The 19,353-nt window shown below is 43.4% G+C and overlaps 1 protein-coding gene across 5 annotated transcripts in view; it reads right to left on the bottom strand.

Moving 5' to 3' along the window:
• TENM2 (teneurin transmembrane protein 2) overlaps positions 1–19,353 on the bottom strand; it is a 1,060,479-nt gene that overhangs the window by 135,898 nt on the left and 905,228 nt on the right. For 4 of the 5 annotated variants that reach the window (XM_010592330.3, XM_010592333.3, XM_010592341.3 and 1 more), the window contains 2 exons: positions 13,490–13,690; positions 11,566–11,778 (listed from right to left, as the gene is read on the bottom strand). In XM_010592330.3, coding sequence (XP_010590632.1) covers positions 11,566–11,778; positions 13,490–13,690 — 414 coding nt within the window. The remainder of the gene's footprint in view (positions 1–11,565; positions 11,779–13,489; positions 13,691–19,353) is intronic. The other variant, XM_003404644.4, reaches the window with a different exon arrangement.

The raw sequence follows: 19,353 nt of genomic DNA, 5'->3' as shown, positions 1-19,353 counted from the left end.
GTGAGAAGTGGATAGCACCATGCTTAAGGGACCCAGCTTGACTTGCTCGTATTCCCTGGATTAATCGGAAAGAACTAGTTTCTCTCACCTCCTTCAGTATCTTCAATCTGTTTCCCTATTCACAGGAATTGCAATCATCAGTGACATTTAGGCTTCCTGTGCTCACACACCTAACGGAACGGAGAGAAACAATCTCATTGCCCTGTTGCCAGAGCGCTCGCTCTCTGCAAAGCGGAGGCCACTGCTTTGAGCTTCCCGTCATTAAGGAGAGTGCGTCTCAGATGCAGCAGCCTGATCAGTGATCAACACTCGCTAACTTGTTGGAATAAAAGCAGGTTCAGATGTTTCCTCTGTGCTTGTGAGGTGGTTGTTTTATAATCTTTGGGGGCTCCCCACCCCCTGGCATTCGTTTTTAGACAACTAGACAAAGCTGTCTGGCAATCCCTCTTGAAGTTCAAGTGTAATTTTAAAAATAAAGAAATGCAATTCTCACTTATCAGAGCCAGTCACTCTGCTTACAGCTTTAGACAGATGACCCTTCAGGGTAAGATCTAACCAACTTCATTGTGAAGTTGCTGCTGTGGCTAAAGTTGGAATTTGTGGTCCAGGATTTCTCAGCTTTTTTAATTCCTCCTGGACAGCAAACACTTATGGGGGGATGGTGCGAACCTTTAAGGCATTCGACAGCGAACTGAAAGGTAGGAGGTTCAAGCCTACCCAGAGGCACCTTGAAAGAAAGGCCTGCTGATCTACTTTTCTGAAAAATCGGCCACTGAAAATACTACGGAGCGTAGTTCTACTCCGAAACACAATGGGGTTGCCTTGTGTCAAATCAACAGCAACTGGTTTTTTGTCTCTAGAAGACTGGTTAAACTCTCCCTTCTCTGAGGTCTGCCAGGATGTAGCTTTTGTGATACATAGTTTGAGCCACGTGGTGCTGGGTCTCAAGCTTGACTAGAGGAAGCCCTGCCAGAAACTGGTTGGACCCTGCAGTCTAGGGGCTAGGTAAGCGATTCCCTCTCCGTTTCTCCTGTCACACGGTGGGAGACCACAGGGCTCTTTCATTTGCAGTTGAGCTGGTTGAAAATGGAGGCAGCCTTTAACCTACATGTGGAGGAATAAACAGATTTTCTTACAGAGCTGGTTGTCCAAATATAGGAGTCCTGATTGCATCTAAGCAGGGATTCAGAGACTGGCTGTGTTGGGTGAAATTGTAAGCATCTCCTATCACGCCCAGAGCCCTGGTGGTGCAGTACTTAGGAGGAGCTTGGCTGCTAACCAAGAGGTCCGCAGTTTGCATCCACCAGCCACTCCTGGGAAATCCAATGGAGCAGTTCTACTCTGTCCTATAGGGTCTCTATGAGTCAGATTCCACTCGATGACAATGGGTTTATTGTCCCCAGGTCTGTGGAAGGTGTCTGAGGGTGGGAGGAAGAGACGAAACAAAAGAACACTATGGGGTCTATTCCACAGGCCAGCCCTGGGGCTGTTATGGGGAGAGGGGTCACAGTTAAAGAAAAAAAAAATAAAGGCCTGTTTTCTCAAAGGAATGTGTGATGCAGTCCTGCTACTGTGGGTTCCAGGTGACAAAGTTCCACAGCATGGAAGGTGTATAAGCACACCAGGACATCGGTAGTGTGGGCACTAAAAAGCCCAGGTTAGGCGTGGGAGACCATAGCCCTGGCATGGATGCTGGTCGTAGGGGATGTGCTACAGGGTTCCCCTTGAGCGGATTTTGTAGGCAATGAGCTTCAATCAGGGGACCAAGCTTGAAGAATCTGGATGGACAAAACATGAACATGTGAGACACCCCTGGAATCATCTAGAAATATTTGGAGTGAGAGTAGGGAGTGAGCCTCGCAGTGGGGACTAGCGATGAAATTAGAGAGGTGATGTTAATGGATCCTTATTTGTGAGATAGATTTGTAGGACTTGGGGCAATTTGGGTTCTATGAGTGTTAGAATAACCCATGAAGAGCAGAAGCGTGTCCCTGTTCTATATTGTAAACATCTTGGTCGCCTGCTACTCTCACTTTGACTGTTATCCCAGCTCACTTGGAAAAGGATGGTAAACCTCTGCTGAGTTAATCTCTTCATTTGACCCTTGTTGGCCAAGAGGTATCAACCACATCTTCAAGGATCTGGGAATGGAAGAAGAATAATGCCACCACGGACCATGGAATGAGGTAATTTGTTACGAATTCCATGGAGACAGCCATAAGCAAAGACTGGTCTAGCTTCCTAAGGATCTTAATAATCAAAAAACTCTGGCTGGTAGCTCTTAATTACTTTGCGGATGTTGTATCATATCACTAAGGACCAAATAAGCCTCTCCCTTACTGATTACAATGAAAACACGTTTTTAAAAAACAAACACTTTACTTAAAACTGGGGATATTTTTTTAATTAGGGGAGAGATTAACTAAATACATTTTCTCTTGTAATTTAATCCATTCTAATTATCCTGAGAATGTTTATGATGGAATACTGAAATTTCTCCTAGCAGCTATTTTGTCTGTGTGTATGTGTTTTTTCCTTTATTGCCCATGAAGAGAAAAGCTCAGAAATGCCAATGACATGGCGGCATTCTGTGTGCTGATTATAATGACTCATAGAAGTGCATGACAAAAAGGATAAGGACACAGCAATATGCCCACCTTCGTTTGGCAGGTCTTCAAAATGCTGGCACCCTATTTACCAAAGGCAGAAAGGCAGGCCCTTTAGAAAGGGCTCATGAAATCAAGTGCTTTGAAGGAAGAGAGTTGGTACAAGATTGAACTCCATCAGGCAGGCAACTTGGGAGGAAATGCAAAATCTGTTTCTTGCGTGAACATCTGGGATACGCTGCGTAGCTCCTAATAAGCCAGGAGATGAGCCAAGGAATTACAAAAAGAATCCCTAGGATGTTACACGTGGGTCATGCTCCAAGGAGCCAAGCAACTGCAGCATGGGAAGAATGAGGGTAATCGTGAAGTGCATAGGGCTGAGTGCGGACAGAGCATCAGTGAGAATTTTGATTCTCCAAAATGTATGTGTGCTTCTTGGCTGAGTCAGAGTTGAGTCTCCTGGGTTCTTCCTCCATGCACAGAAACAACAACAACAAAAATTCATTGGATTGGGTTGATTCTGACACTTGCTGACCCTGTTTGTTATGAAGTAGACCTGCTCCATAGGGTTTTCTCAGCTGTAATCTTTTTGTAAGCAGATCTCCAGGCCTTTCTTCTGTGGTACCACTGGGTGGGTTTGAACTGCCAACCTTCAGTTTAGTAGTTGAGCGTAAACTGTTTGCGCCTACCCAGGGCCAGTACAAATATAATATTGGAATCCAGAGTCATGAAGGAAGGATGAGGCGTAAGGAAAAGAGAGGCAAGGACAGTGTGTTCTATGAGACACCGAGCAGGCAGCATCCTCAAATTGGGAAATGCCAGATTCCGTCTTAAAGGAGAATAGTGTCCTTTGAAACTCTTCAAGAATATGTCTGTGGTCCCTAGTTTGAGAAATGCTGACTAAAAAAAAAAAAAACTAAAGTTTTATTTTATTCAGTAATTACAGAATTTCAAAATAACACTTCAAATGAAAGTTTTTTTTCTTTTGAACTGTACTTATTATAAAAATGAAACTCAGAATTAAATACAAATTCTCATAGACCACTTGGCTCTGCCAGAATATAGCCAATATGCCTAGTTTGAGAAACTTTGAGGTAAAGTAGTCAACCCCGATTTCACAATAAGGCTCTGTTAACAAAAGGATGGAGTCCATTGGTGGTGCAAAGGCTGATAACCAAAAGGCTGGAGGTTTGAGTCTACCTAGAGGTACCTAGGGAGAAAGGCCTGGTGATCTAAAATCAGCCATCGAGAACCTTATGGAGCACAGTTCTACTCTGAACACACTTGGGGTTGCCATGAGTTGGCATCAACTGGACAGTAACTTTTTTTTTTTCTTAAACATAAGACAATTTAGAAATTTGACCCCACATAGAATCTGGGTTGTTCAGTAAAATAAACAGGTTCAATTCCAGGTAAGAGCAGCAGTTTATGTTTCTTTGTAAGACCCAGCAAATTCAGGGTTGTGGAAAAAGCCTTAGCTTGGGAAATGGATAGTAAAAAAAACCCAGTAGGTAGGTGTTATTTTTGACGTGCTACTAACTGCTTGATGGACTGGAGGCAGATGTATGAAAGGGAGGTTGAAAGTGACAGAAATGTCTTAATGAGAAGTTTATTTTGAAGATCCTCCCTGTCCTTTAATTTATTTCACATTGGTACTAGATAATGGTGGTGGTGGTGGTAGTGATGATGATATTAACCCACCAGCTCACATTTTATTTGGCTCTTACTTTAGGGTAGGTACTGTGCCAAGCACTCTACATACAACCCAGTGAAATAGAGACTATTTGGTATTGCCATTTTACAAAGAAACAGAGACCCACAGAGGTCAGGAAACTTGCCAGGATTTGATCTCAGGTAGACTGACACGAGAGACTGTGCTCTTAAGCACTTTGTTATCATGTTTGCACTGCCCTGAATTCAAGTGAAGTGAATGTAGAAGGTGAAGCTTTACTTTAAGAGCATTTCTTTTTACTAAAAAATACAAGAATAAATGAATAAAGTGGGGCCTGATTACTCAATCTCTGCAAAGAACTTTTTCAATGTACAAAAGGATTTCCTAAGGAAACCAGATATAAATTGGAGCTGCAGCGAGCAGATAAACAAACAAGCTAACAAAAAAGCAGGATTCACTACTTTCAATAATTCAACAATGCATCACCTGGCCAACTCTGCGCTGTATCTATCTCTTCAACGCAAAGTCTTTAGTGCATACTATGGGAGCCCACACTGACCGCCACTTAGAGAAGAGAGAAAGGCTTGATTGAATGGTCCGTTCATATGATTTTGTATCATAAGTAAAAAAAATTCTGGAAATGGACAGGTCCTTAGAGATCATCTCATTCAAGCATGCTCTAAATTCAATCACATACTGCATTCGTGATATTTACAATATCTGGACTGTTATTTACTTAATATTTTTCTTTAAATTTACTCAGGTCTAACATCGTTACCTACTTTAGCCATGTCCCTAAGCAATAATACCTGTAGAATCAAGAGTTTGATGTGCTAGTTATCTTTTTCCCTACTACTTATTTTTAAAAACGCTACATAGCTATTCAATAAAACATCTTTGTACACCAACAAAACCATCTCGTGTTTGTGTACCGCACTCTGGAAAGCAATTATGTGGTCTGTAATTTTGCCCTGTGAAGAAACTGAGGCCAGGAAGATTGGGCAACTTGTCCAAAGGTACACAGAATGTTCTAGACAGGGTCAAGCTAGAACACAGATCTCTCCTTTCCTTGGCCAATCCATTCTTCATGACACCACAACGACACAGATAGCACATGATAAGAAAGGTGTCTATCACAAATATCTAGGGGGTCTTAGCTTTTTCGGGCTCTCTTTGTTGTAGCTTTCCTCTTAGTGCATATTGTGGGATCCTAGAATGTAGGCAGAAAGGGACTTTGACTCTGTGTAAAAGCTCAGGTGACAGAGCACTCCCTATCTACTAGGGCAGCCATCCCATTTTTTTCAATAGCTCTTACTCTTACACGTTTTCCTTTCTTTTGAGTCTAGAATCTTCCTCATCAAATGCTCATCTATAAGTTTCTGTCCCAAGTGTTCTGAACTCGTTTGAGTTCTTTGCTCTTGTAAAGTCAGTAACACCTCACATTAAGCTATTTACTTGTGGGATCTGGCCCTGTCACCGTGGGGACATTAACCAGTTGCTCTGAAACATTAAGAAGATGGTACAGAGAAGATCCCAAGTCACTGCCTCCCCACAGAGCTGAAACATTATCAAGAATTCTTTCCCCTCTTCTTTTTTGATGGGAGCTAAGGATATGGACAAATATTAATAAATTACATAGGCAGCAAACACAAAACAGATTTCCATTGAAACCACAGAATGGTTGAGACATAAAGGGAGCGATTTGCGTCTATCTTGCCTATTTTCCAAGGGATAGTAGGTGCCTCTGTTCAACATTGAGGACAAGAAAGCAAGCACTTCCAGTGATGGGAATCTCACTACTTGTAAAGCAGTTCTTTAATTTCATTTTTTGCAATAAGGTGACAATGTGTTCCTGTAACTTGCACTTTCCAGTCCTTGTTCTGGATTTGGGTAAGAAACCTTGGGCAGTCTGATATAGCCCAGAGACAACTTGGGGACACGTGGTGATTCCTGATATGCAGTGACAAGGCTCATGTTGGTCAAACTGTGTGTGTGAGAGAGAAAACAACAACAACAACAAAACAATGTAATATCTATTGCAGTCTGCTGAAAGTCCATAATCCTTAGCAGTGAAAGGCAGTACTTCAGGCTTTCACTTCAAAAAGACAGAGCTCCTAGGATAGGCTACAAGAGCCTCTGGAAGACTAGGGTAACTAATCAATCAGAGAATTAGCTGCTTTCACAGACCTTGGTGGTAAGAATGGCCCCATGGTGGCTAATTCCATCTCAACTTGATCTCATTGTAGGGTCATGAAAGCGCAAATGTTCAAGGACAATAGCAGCTACAAGTTTCCATCATGGAGAATGAAACCGGAATGAAACACAGGAGCAGCTGTAGACAGTCTGAAGCTGGTTAATTTTTACAGTCGCTTTCTTCCCAACCTGTTTCCCGTAGCCCCTAAGCTCTCTCCCTCTTGGACTCTGACCCTGCCTACTTCTGATTACAATCACTTAATCAGCACATCAGATTGTCGCACGGCTGGTTCCACCTTGGGTAAAGATTCATTTTCCTTATTAACATCGCAAGAACTGATTTCTTTCCCCAATCAATTAAAGAGGAAAAATAGGAGGGTCCCAGTGTGATTGAGGGAAAAGAAAACTGTTATGACTTGTGACACATGGGCAGGTCACTCAGCCTCACAAGGTCCTAGTGATCAGGTCTTCGTGACTCTGAAACAGAGTTGGCAGGCAGGTCAGGATTGCACAGTCAAAAGAGACAGGTTGGAATAACCATCACAGATATTGCTTGGGTATCAAACAGTTCACCCAGGATGGGGAAGTACCTAGTCTTGGAGGATTTAGTCTGTGGGTGTGTTAGTTTGTATTATTCGGAGTAGTCGTCCGGGCAGCCCACTAGATGCCATGGAGTCAATTCTGACTCATGGCGTCCCCCCTGTGTGTCAGGGTAGAACAGTGCTCCATAAGGTTTTCAAATGCTGGTTCTTTTTCAGAAGTAGATCACCAGGCCCTTCACCTCTGGGTGAACTTGAACCTCTAACTTTTCTGATAGCAGCTGAACATGGACTGTTTGCACCGCTCAAAGACTTTGAGCAACTACATTCAGGAGATAGTCGCAATCGTCAATTAGCATCTAGCTTCTCTCCATGCATTCCCTGACAATGTGAATGTTGTCTCTCCCTGTATTTTGCCCAGCTATCTGCTCACAAAACATGCTGGAGTCAACTCCATCACTTCATAGTGTAAGAGACGCATATCAGAGTTCACTATAGTTGATAGTGATTTTGACCTAATAAAATTTATATTGGTTCCTTCATGCCCTGTTGTGTGAAAGCCTTTAGGGGGCCTTCTGAAGTTAAATTCTCAATATTAATAATGGGTGGTGGCGGTGGGTGATAGGAGCGATAACCCATTTTAGGATTGTGTTTAAAGACTAAAACTCTTCTAACCACACAATGTATGTTCTGATTTATTCATAAGCGTAAACTGCAGCTTATCCTCAGGATGCTAATACATTTCAAATATAAACACGCATTTTGGTTGATCTGGACTCAAACCATATTTCTTAGCTTTGCAATTTTGTAGATATTGGTCATACTTTGTATTTCACTTGATAAAAACACACTGTGGTTGAGTTGATTGCGACTCACAGTGACCTTATAGGACAGAGCAGAACTGCCCCATAGGGTTTTCAAGGAGTGACTGGTGGATTTGAACTGCTGACCTCTTAGTTAGCAGCCAAACGCTTAAACCAAGGCACCACCAGGCTTCCACTTAACTTGTTAGGAAGAGGTAATTCATAAATCATTGCTTGGTAGAATCTAGTCTGATAAATTAACTGTTAACACTGAAATGTTATAACTTACATTTGATTCTGTAGTAACAAGCGCTACATTTCCAAATATTAATAATTTGGTTGGAAATTACAGAAATGCTTTCGACCAAATGTGGATAGATCCTGCTGCTTCTACTTGACTGTGCTTTAGAACTCTGTGCTTTTATCCTCATTTTTTTTTTCTTTCCTTCTATTTATCTTTTTTCTTCCTTCAGTAAAATAAATGGAATCCACAGTACTGATGTGAATTGTTTGGTTGACTATTTGCAATGACCCTAAGAAAACTGCCTCACTCTACAAGACCTTCTGAAAATATGCCACAGACTACCCAAGTACCCAACGCTAACCCCCCACTTCTCTGCCTTACCCCAAGTCTCCCAAAGCATTGTTTGCAGACACGGTGCCATTTCATTCTTATTTATTTTCTATTTTCAAAATACAGCATTTGAGGCTCTACTTGGAAAGGACCAAAGTGCCTCCCTTTCCTTTCTGACTGGCAGTATCCCCAAGGAGGAGGACCGATTCTGGGCTTGTAAATTGTGGCATTTACTTAAAATAAATGGACAGGTGCATCTGCTCAAAAGAAAAGACGAAAACGCCATGCAACAGCTCTGGGGCCAGAGGTTGAAAAGCAAAGGAAGCAATTATGCATATACGAACACTTCTCTAGTTTTTGAAAGGCAAATCTTACCAGCCAATGTATAGTTGGCTTTTTTTGAGAAAAGTCTAATGAACCAACGAATGTAACTCTGAGGTGCTGGCACATACACTACTAATAAAACCACAGAGTCCAAATTTCTCACAAGAAAGGGCTTTAGTGATAGAGATCTTTATCACTTACATAGCCAGACTCATAAAGGAGATCGGAGTTCTGAATAAGAGGCTTTCCTGGACCTCTTCATTTGGGGAGCTTTACTTGGCATATGAATTCGCACTTTGTCTATGTCTCTCAAGAACTCATGTGTGTCAGCTCATGGAAATGTGAAATCTGAACTGAACACGTCAAATAGCAGAAACAAATTTTTCAATTCATCGGACCCACAGGGTTAAAATCAAACCCGTTGCCGTCGAGTCGAATGCGACTCAGAGCTAAATATCCCCTGTGTTCTCTTGCTGGCCATATCCTCACTTTTCTCTACTGAGGCCAGAGTTTTGGTCTTCCATTTTGATTTCAAAGGACCTGGACACTCACCTAGTGCTTTCTCTTCTCTTCAACTCTGTAATATCTAGCCCTTCTTCCTTTCTCCCTGATACCCTTCAAGCCACAATTGGTATTCTTTTCCCAGTGGGGATATTCACCTGTCTTTCTTTTCTCCTCTCTCTCCATCAAGACTTACGCAACTCTCTAATTCAGGGGTCAGCAAACATCTTCTGTAAAAGGCCAGAAAACAGGTGGCTCTGTTGGTCCTGCTGTCTCTGTGGTGACTATTTAATGCTGCGATGTAGCGAGGAAGCAGATAATACCTCAACGAATGGGTGTGGCTGTGCTTGAGTCACACTTTATGAAAAGGGAAATGGAATTTCATATAATTTTCATGTGTCACAAAATGTTTTTCTTTTTCAATCCTTAAAAATATGAAAACTATTCTTAGCTCATGGGTTGAACAAGAGCAGGAGGCAGGCCAGATTTCATCCACAGGCTGTAGTTTGCTGACCCCTGCTCTACACCATCTGGGCTGCACTCTTGTCAGCTATTTCCAGAGTGAAGACAGGTTGGAGATACGAGAGAGCCAGCAGGCTTCATAGTGGGAGCACTGGCCCCCCTGGCAGATGTGGAAGGGGAGAGCAAAGGGGAGGAGAGCTGGATTGTGTGAACTGAGAGAAGGTAGGATGGCCCATCTAAAGGCTGTCGATTAACAAGAGCTTTATGGGCGTCAACAGGGGTATGGGGTCTTTATATAAATCACACTGGCCATGCAGAAGTACATCACGGGGAACATCCCTGAGGAGCTGAAGCTATCGTTAAGAATTTCAAGCTCTCTTGGTATTGGGCTGTGCACATCTCTCCCTTGAAAGTCTCCTGAATTATCCCTCAGACTCTGCAGGGAACTGGAGATGAAAGCAGCTGCAAGGGCAGGGGATAGGGAGCAAGGATCTGGAGTGTCATCGAGAGACTGCAAAAACAATTCACTGCCACTGACTGTCCCGGCAGGGTCCCAGTGCTGTGGTTGTGGCCCTAATTTACACACTGCGCCTTGGATGCCCAATCAGATGGAATGTGGGAATCTAACGCAGAGTCTGCTTTATCTCCACTTAACCATCAAAATGAACAGCATGGGAAACTCAGTCTGACCTCTTGGGCAAGCTCCTGACCCTGTTTCTTCCCCAGCTCTTGCCCGGCCCTGAGCAAGCTCCTGGTCCCCCATCTCTCCCTCCAGGTGGTTGATCCATGGCTGGGGATTTGGGGCTAGGACAGAGGGGAGGGCTCCCAGCTTCATGGCTGGAACCAAAGGCAACTCCAATGAGGCAAGTCAGTGGTTTGGTTTGAAACCATGCTAAGGGTTTCTATGTAGGCAACTGGGTAAGCCAGCTTGGCACGAAATGAACCTTAGGCTGGTGCTACTTAAACTATAACAAAACCTGGAGAAAAAATGATGCGTAGGTTGGCAACTTCATAATTCAAACTGGGAGACGTGGAGACCCAAAAAGTATGGGTACCCACCTCCTCAGTTCAAGGGGTCACTTGGTACTTTCAATTCAATAAAATACTGTCCCACCCCACACCACAAAAACAATGATAAACAAACAAAAACAAACTTCAGAGCTATTACTTCTTAACAAAGAAAATGCTCTTTAAACAACATTCTTGGTCAAGAAGCTGATATAGGGAGGTGGCTGAGACAGCATGAGATGGGACCAGAGGAGAGGCCAGTGGGTGGGGATGGTGGTGATGGGAAGGGACAGGAGCCCAAGGGGAATCCTGGGGACAGCAAGAGGATGGCCAAACCCATTTCGGTGGAATGTGGCTACCCAAGAAAGCTGGGAGTCCTGCCTGCATCTAAGCTGATCTAAAATGAATGGGCTTGCGTGGTTGCCAGAAAGCAGGGATCCAACGAGCCAGCCAGCTGGCAGTGTCTTTGAAAATGGATTTGCAGACCACAGTAATTTGGGGTGCTTAAAACCTCCAGGTCCTGACCATTTCCCATGCATGTGCATTTCCATCCCCCTAAGACCGACCAGTCGTTCAGATATATGTGTGTGTGTGTATATATATATACATATATATACACACACACACACATATATATATATATACACATATACGTACATGTACATTATCTGGTCAAGTCCCTTTGCTCCCAACCTGGAATTCTGGAAAGAAGGGAAAGCCTTTTGGAAACAGCCAGGGACCTGGCTTTTCCTGCCCTATCCCCTGGGAGATTTGGAGAGGCAGCAGGAATGTTGGAGAGCACTGTGTCCCTGAAGGAACAGCCGGTGGCAATGCACGACCATCACTATCGATCTACGATTTATGAAAATAAAGCAATATGTGCCTGTTTCGGTGCCTGCCGTTTGCCTACCAATGGTGCAGTGTTCACCATTCCAGCCCTCTCGGCATTCACATTTCCCATCTTTACAGGTCCCGTGCTCAATGCAGCGGGGGTGGCACACGCGCTGGTCACACGCTGCGCCTGTCCAGCCCTCTTCACAGCGGCAGGCTCCCCCGATGCAGACGCCGTGAGTGCCACAGTCTACTGAGCACACTTCTGGAAGAAAAACAATGATTATAGCTCAACACTGCAGCTGACGAAACTCTCCGAGGGAAGCCAGACCACACTCAGGGCTTGGGCCCCTGGAGCAGGCCCCACAGCCCGGCAGCTATGTCCTCTCAGGAAGCTTGTCTCTCCGCTGGCTGCGTATGAATTCATCATCATTATTTTTGCAGAGCAGTGGCTCTCAAAGTGTGGCCCCAGGACTGGCAGCACCAACTTCGCCTGGGAAATTGTTAGAACGCAAGCTCTGTGTCCCGCTTGGACCCATGTTAAGAAACCTGGTGGTGGGGCTCAGCAATTTGTTTGACCAAGTCTTCCAGCTGTTCTGGAAGCTCATAAGAGTGTTGAGAACCACTGTTCTAGGGCTTAAGACCAGCCCAGGAGGAGCTCAGATGGTGGCCATCCAGTTTGGCAGGGCTAACTGGGAGGAACCCACCCAAAAAGATGCCTTATGAATCCTAACTGCCTGGCCAGCTGGGAGTTTTTTGCCCCTTGAAAGCCTGAACTGACCAAAGGCCAGCAGGCCAGCTGTGGACCCCACAGCTCTGTCCCTGTGATGACTGAAGACCCACCCACTGCCCAGATCGGCACCTTGGTGGCAATGATGACCACTATCACAGTGCTGCATTTACACAGCCTCTTTCTCAAAGGAGCTCAAAGTCTTTTGTGGTTTGGGGAGGAGACAGACAGACAGATATTCACTCTCTGGTGTTCCAGACCTCTCACTCGAGGACAAGCACGTGCCAGACACTCATGCTTACAACAGTCCACTGAGGGAGGCATGGCTCATCATGCCAGGGCAGGGGGACCAGACCAGGATGGTTTGTGACTCACACAAAGTCACACAGCACGTCTGTAGCACAACTGGGACCTGGATTTAGGACCACCCCCATCCTGTTTAGAGCTTTGCCTGGACCACCAATTTAGAGTTGAAGCCGGAATTGTGTGGGCTGAGAAGACATCACAAAATAGCCCATCTGAACTGCTTCTTTTTTCTTTTTTGGGGATGAAATATTCATTTCTTTCCCATTGTAGGCAAAGCTTCACATATACTTCCCTTCCTGATTGCCATGGCAATCTGACAGCTGTCTCACTACCCAGAGGAAGGGGGCGGAATGACGATCGTGTGCCTGAATCGGCACTTGTCAGTGTGAATGGAACTGGGCTCGGGAAGTTTGGGGCTGGCTTGAACTGTTGAACTATTCCATTTTAAGGTCACTTGGGAGGGAAGAAACACACCCTTAATTTTAGGAAAATAAAGTGTACAGCGCAACTTCATTATTTTCCTGTCACTGGAGCATTGTGGAGCTTTATAGCACGTTCGCACAGCACCCCGAGGGAGCCTCTTTTCGGTTTTATCAGACGTTCTTCCCCCATTTGTTGGGGACTGAATTGTTCTGTTTTGTTTTCAGTACCTTTAGGGACTGTACCTAAGAACCCCTATAATGCCAATGGAAGCATTACTCCCAGTCTTTCATGCATTTGTGGTGATGGAACCAGCAAGACACAAGGACCTACATTTTTTTTGTTCTCAAAGATCACAGGTTCCATGACTGAGAAGACAGTAAGAAAGGCATTATGAAGTAGACGAAAGTCCCCTGACCCCAAATTAAGTGTGAAGAGTGGATCCCCATCCATCTGGGCTCATGGAAAGAACACAGGGGATGAGTATTAGGAAAAGTGAGGAGAAAACCTCTTGGCTTACCAACGGAGCAGTCGGGACCCATCCAATTGGGATCGCAGCTGCAGAGGCCCGTGTCAGGGAGGTAAGTGCCATGCCCACTGCACTGGTCTGGGCACTGGACCCTGGCCAGCTCACAGTTGAGACCACCCCAGCCAGGGCTGCAGAGGCACTCTCCGTTCACACAGACTCCATGGCTGGAGCAGGTAGGATCCAAGCAATCAACTAGAAAACACAAATGGGAAAAGGTACTGGTCACTCATGGGGCCTGGGCCATGACACACAGGCTTACTGCTGGACAGACCAGTGGTTTGCCAATTCCTATCCACTTGGAGCCCTGGTGGCTCAGTGGTTAAGAGCTAGGGCTCGTAACCAAAAGGTTGGCTGTTCAAATCCATCAGCCGCTCCTTGGAAATACCATGGGGCAGTTCTAATCTGTCCTATAGGGTCACTATGAGTTGGAATTGGCTTTTTGGTTGTGTGAGTGAATGGAATAGCCCAGGTGATACATACATATATGGTCCCTTGAAGAACACCTAAAAGAAGTAAAAGGCTTATTTGTCAAAATACTGAATCTCAAACTTGAAAAGAATGCAAGAAGAAAAGAAGGGATTTTCCAAGGAGAATTAGGAAGTGTCAGATATAGAGGTGTACTGGGTAGATACAGAGGTATCTTTCAACCTTTAGAATTCTGTGAGAGAAAGAACTGGAGATCTGCTCCCATAAATATTAAACTAAAAACCCATTGCCGTCGAGTCAATTCTGACTCATAGCTACCCTATAGGACAGAGTAGAACTTCCCCAGAGGGTTTCCAAGGCTGTAATCTTTACCAAAGCAGACTACCACATCTTTCTTCCATGGAGCTGCTGGTGGGTTCGAATCGTAGACCTTTCAGTTAGCAGCTGAGTGCTGTGCCCCAAGGGCTCCTTTCCCCAAAGATTACAGCCTGGATAACCCTATGGGGCAGTTCCATCCTGCCATATGGGGTCCCTATGAGTAGAAATTGACGGTACAGCACCTAACAACAGCAACTTGTAAATATTAGTACCTCGATTAAACCATATCTGAGTTTCTAAGACTGGAACATGAATACCTGTTATGTCTCTACTTGTATCACCAACCCAATTACCTCCCACGGTAAGAGAGAAAAGTAGAGGCTCATTCTAACTTCATTAATACTTGACTTCAAGAGGTAACAAAAGATTAAAAAGAAACTCATAAATGAGTCACTTTCCTAATTAAGTTTCACTTAAGGTTAAGTCTAAAATTAGTTTTTATTTTTGGAGCACACACCTACTTGAAGGAGTTAGTAAGTGTGAAGGATAGAAGTAAAGTTGGACGTAGACATAATCCTTCATGTAGGTAATCTTGAGTGATCTGGATGGGCTAGTGTCTTTGGCCATGGAAATGGCCATCTGCCAAATGGATGAGTTAATGGGCACATTCCAGTCCTTGTTGCTTCTGCCTGTTTTGTGGTCTGTTTGGCCATCTTAACAATCAAAGTGGATACACATCCAATGGGTAACTTGAAGGTTAAAATCAGTTGTCATTCATAGTGACCCCATTATATTAGAGTAGAACTATGCTCTATAAAGTTTTCAGTGGCTGACTTCAGAAGTAGATCACTAGGACTTTTTTCCAAGGTGCCTCTGGTTGAGCTCGAACTTCCAACCTTTTGACTAGCAGCTGAGTGTGTTAATCGTTTGTTTGCACCATCCAAGGACTCCAAACTTGAAGATTACTACTCTGGAATCCGTTCAAAGTGAAGAGTGAGATGAAACAGGTCAGTTTTGAAAGAGAGGAATTTTTGCATGAGAATGGGATCCCAAACCTCGGACACCCATCCAGTCCAATGATTAGAGGAAGACCAACTTCCTTAGGTATTCCTAGGAAATTATGGCGTGGCACTTGGAGAAGTGGGCTTTGCAAAACGTGGAGTCTGAAAGGGAGCACTGCTCCTGTAGAGGGCTTGGATGTTGTCTGGTAGCTCAGAGATGTGTGTAGGTCTCATCACCACATTGGATGGATTAAGACACATTTCCCCCATTTTCACCGTTCTGAAATGAGGTTTCTTGGCCTGGATTAAAGCATTTGCTTCTTCCATCACCTAGGGAGCACAGCAGGCCTGAGACTACTCCAACTCCTTTTCTTGATTTTTTTTGTTTGGATCACACTGATAATGTAATTCAGTTCCTTGTGTGTGTGTGCATGCCATTTTGTGGTTCAAATTTTTAGAGAAGATTTTGTTTTCTCCCCTCTGCCAAATGCCAAGATGGACAGATGAAGATGTTTTGGTCTTCAAATTATTTACCATTAACACAGAGGTGGTGACCCCTTGGAGTCCCAGCTTTTTGTAGTGTCTCCTATCACCCTCCCCATGTTAAGTGTCTTTTTCCATTCTTATGGTACACAAAAATAATGGCATGTTTTAAAATTGATGATATATTGGCTCTGATGAAATGTGACATTATTTAGATTATCGAAGCCACAAACTAGTCCTAGGGGACTTCAGACTGGAGGAATATGGATTTATTAAAAGTTACAATATTCCATGACATTTCCCTTGAGGCAGGAAATACGAATTTCCAGTGTTAAGAGATATTTCTTAGGATCTCATTCAGATATTCTCAGAAAGATATTATTTACACAGTTTAATTCAAAACTGTTTGAGCCATGGGAAAGCAGAAGCTGTCGATGATTTTTTTCCCTTTTTTTTATAAATCTGGAAAACGCTCTCAGAAAGGTAAATTTTTTAGGTGCTTTTATTATTACTTGGGATATTCATGATGACGTGACTTGTTGTGGTTACAATTGCTTTAATGTTAAAATTCGTTGTCTTGGGGAATGTAGCTCCTGATGATAGAAACGCTTTCTGATACCCTCAGATTTGTTGTATTCAGGGCGGTGAATACCGAAAGGTTCAAGCACGTGGCATACATTTGCAAAGAGACTGTGCAATGCTTTCGGTGTCTCACGCCTCGCAGGGTGAAGGGAATATGGTAGGTGTTCGATACACAATTGGTAGGAGAATGAATGACAGGCTGAGACTTTGCTCCAAGCAACTGTCGTTAGTGGAACACACTTCCCTAGGAAGGACTGACAAGAAAGGAGAATCATGCTAACAGCGACTTTACCTTTGGAAAGAATGCTACGCAATTTCACATCCGCAAAACATGAACACGTTCATTTGGAACCAGTCATGTTCACATTCTTCTAAGAAGAGAAAATCCTGAAGTTCTAGTTTTTTACTCTGTCCCCATTTCTAATATCACAAAATCAAAATATAGACAGAAATATCTGGTATGCTACGTGCCTCAAAAATGATTCTCCATCTATAAATAGCCATTTAAAATGTCTGGCAAGATGCCAATAGTAAGGAACTTTCAAAAAATGAATCATAAGTTTTTCCCTAAAAAGATGAAATAATAAAAAGTAATATACCAAAAAGAAAATTATATTTTTCTTCCAGATAAATTAGCTCTCTTTGCTATTCTGAATTATAGTATGAAGGAGGAAAATCCACCGAGATTTATTAGCCCACTACTAGAATGTCATCAAAAGGACCATTTATTGTATCCAGAAATATGAGCTACCCCTTTCTCTGGCCAGTGATACCAGTAAATATGCCCTCAGTGGCATATAATTATAGCAGCTGATGGAATAACTAAATTCCGACTTTAAGAGGTGCAGTTTCGCTATGAATTTTAAATTTGGTTCCAATTCCATGAGATGGTCTTGCAGCCACCTCCTTAGAGTCTTTAGCAGGCAGGAGGGACCATGGCATTTTACGAAGCTTTATAAATAGAAACGGTGTTATACTTAAAAGGGGGACAGTGGCCTTTACTAGCTAAGTACCATGTGCCTTGAAACGCCAGCCCCCCTGGCAGCTGAGATCATTAGAACTCATTTAGTCTTGGGCCCTCTGTAGGTTTGCCAAAAAAGAGTTGTGAATGCAATTTCTATCCCTAAGGATAAAAAAGGAGGTCAAGGAGTTTTACAAACAATATGTACTATAAACCCCTGAAGAACCATGAATTACATTTATGAAGTTAAATGTCATGAAAAATGACTCAACCATGAAACTGACATGAAAACATGGCTGACTTAAACTAATATGCCAATTCTTCTCTCATCACCTTCCCACTCCCCCAGAGATCATTGAACGAAGCCTTGCAAATAGGTCCTTTTACTTTCTTGTGCAAATTTGTTAGTCGTACAACAATGTTTATGCAGCAAAAATGTAGGATGGCAACTATTGATTTCGTGGCCCTGGCCATTTCAGGTAAATTGTTTGAACATTATGACTATGATGAATATCAGAAATAAAAAAGCTAAATAGAAGAAAAACTGCTGATCCAGACTTTCTGATTCCATTTCCTATTTTGAAAACAGCCTATGAATCACTTCGGTTCATTCTTTTTGGGTAGAAGAAATCAATAGAGGAGGCTTCATCCTTTCATAGTGATCCACTTGGTGTGCTTGTTTTACTGGATGGCTAATTCATTGTGAAAATTTAAGTAAGACTGGTGGGGATGGTAAAAGAGTTGAGGAACAACTAAAAATTCCACTCATACTGATGTGAACCATCTTTACTAGAGGGAAAAAAACTCTCAGACTGGCAATGTCATTGCTCTAGCACTTTCCTCTCTCCCAATGATATACGCAAAAGGTCATTTTACCCTTTCTTGTCATATTATTGGCCTCTCCCATGTTTTCAGCAAAAGCAGCTTTGCCTCCTGCAATCCATTTATCTTTAAGAACTTCAACCTTTCAAGCAGGGTTATTAAATCAGTGTTTCCTCCATACCAACTCCCAACTTGGATTTATGATGCAGACATAGGGAGGTTACCTTTCATAATGGAGGAAAAATATATACAGAGTTGAGCAAGTGAAGAGCTGGAGGTCAGACTTCCGGGCTCCGTTAAGGGCATCACCACTGATACATTGAAAAATCTTAGTAGAATAATGTCATGGAAGCTGACTCTTTGTCGTCATAGTTCTAAAAACTATAACCAGTTGCCCTTAAGGCGGCTCTGACTCATGGCGACCCCATTTGTGTCAGAGTAGAACTGTGCTCCATTGGGTTGCCAATGGCTGATTTTTTAGAAGTAGATTGCCAGGCCTTTCTTTTTATTGTATCTAGGAATATGACACAATAAAATTATATTGTGCCTTTGAGTGGGCTTGAACCTCCAACCTTTCAGTTAGCAGCAAGCCTGTTAACAGTTTGTTCCACTCAGAGGCTCCCTAAAAACTATGAAATAGGAGATTTCACAAGGAAAGCATATGTGTGTACATCTAGGGATAAGCCCCTGTCATTCTTTTGTGGTGAGGGCTGTAGTGACCACTTATTTTTTACACAGGTCGGAGATCCATAAGCTAATGGGATGGGAAAAGGGATTCACTAGTATCTACTGTGCAGTATAGAACTGGAGGTACCACCTCATCAGTAGGAGGGACCCAGCCTGTGGTCAGTTTGGCCATGAGGAGCTGAGAGAGAACACTAGCACAGGGCTTCCAACAGGCTCGTTTCTGTTCAGGTATCCTGGGGGGTCACTTTGAGCTGTCTCACATAGAGCACACTGGGCTTTTTGCCTTAGTTTTTTGGGTGGGTTGAGACTTCTGTCTCCACTGGGAACATGGTAGAGAAGGGCTGTTTGAGTCACATGGGGACATTTCACTGTGAGATGGACTTAGTGGCAGGTGCTTGGATGGAAGGCAGGGATGGAGTTAATTAATTCAAAGACCGGATAGTGGGTGACAGGCTGAGGGTGCCTGAGTTCCTCCCCTCCTACCAACTGTGGTTGATTCTTTGTATGGTGGAAGAAATAATGAACAACTAGAGATCATGTTCTGTAAGGGCAGATGCAGGAGCGAAGGTTGACAG

This window comes from Loxodonta africana, chromosome 2 (assembly GCF_030014295.1).
Source record: "Loxodonta africana isolate mLoxAfr1 chromosome 2, mLoxAfr1.hap2, whole genome shotgun sequence".
NCBI classification, from domain to species: domain Eukaryota; kingdom Metazoa; phylum Chordata; class Mammalia; order Proboscidea; family Elephantidae; genus Loxodonta; species Loxodonta africana.
The sequence above is the reverse complement of the archived record's forward strand: the minus strand, read 5'-3'. Positions and strand labels throughout refer to the sequence as shown.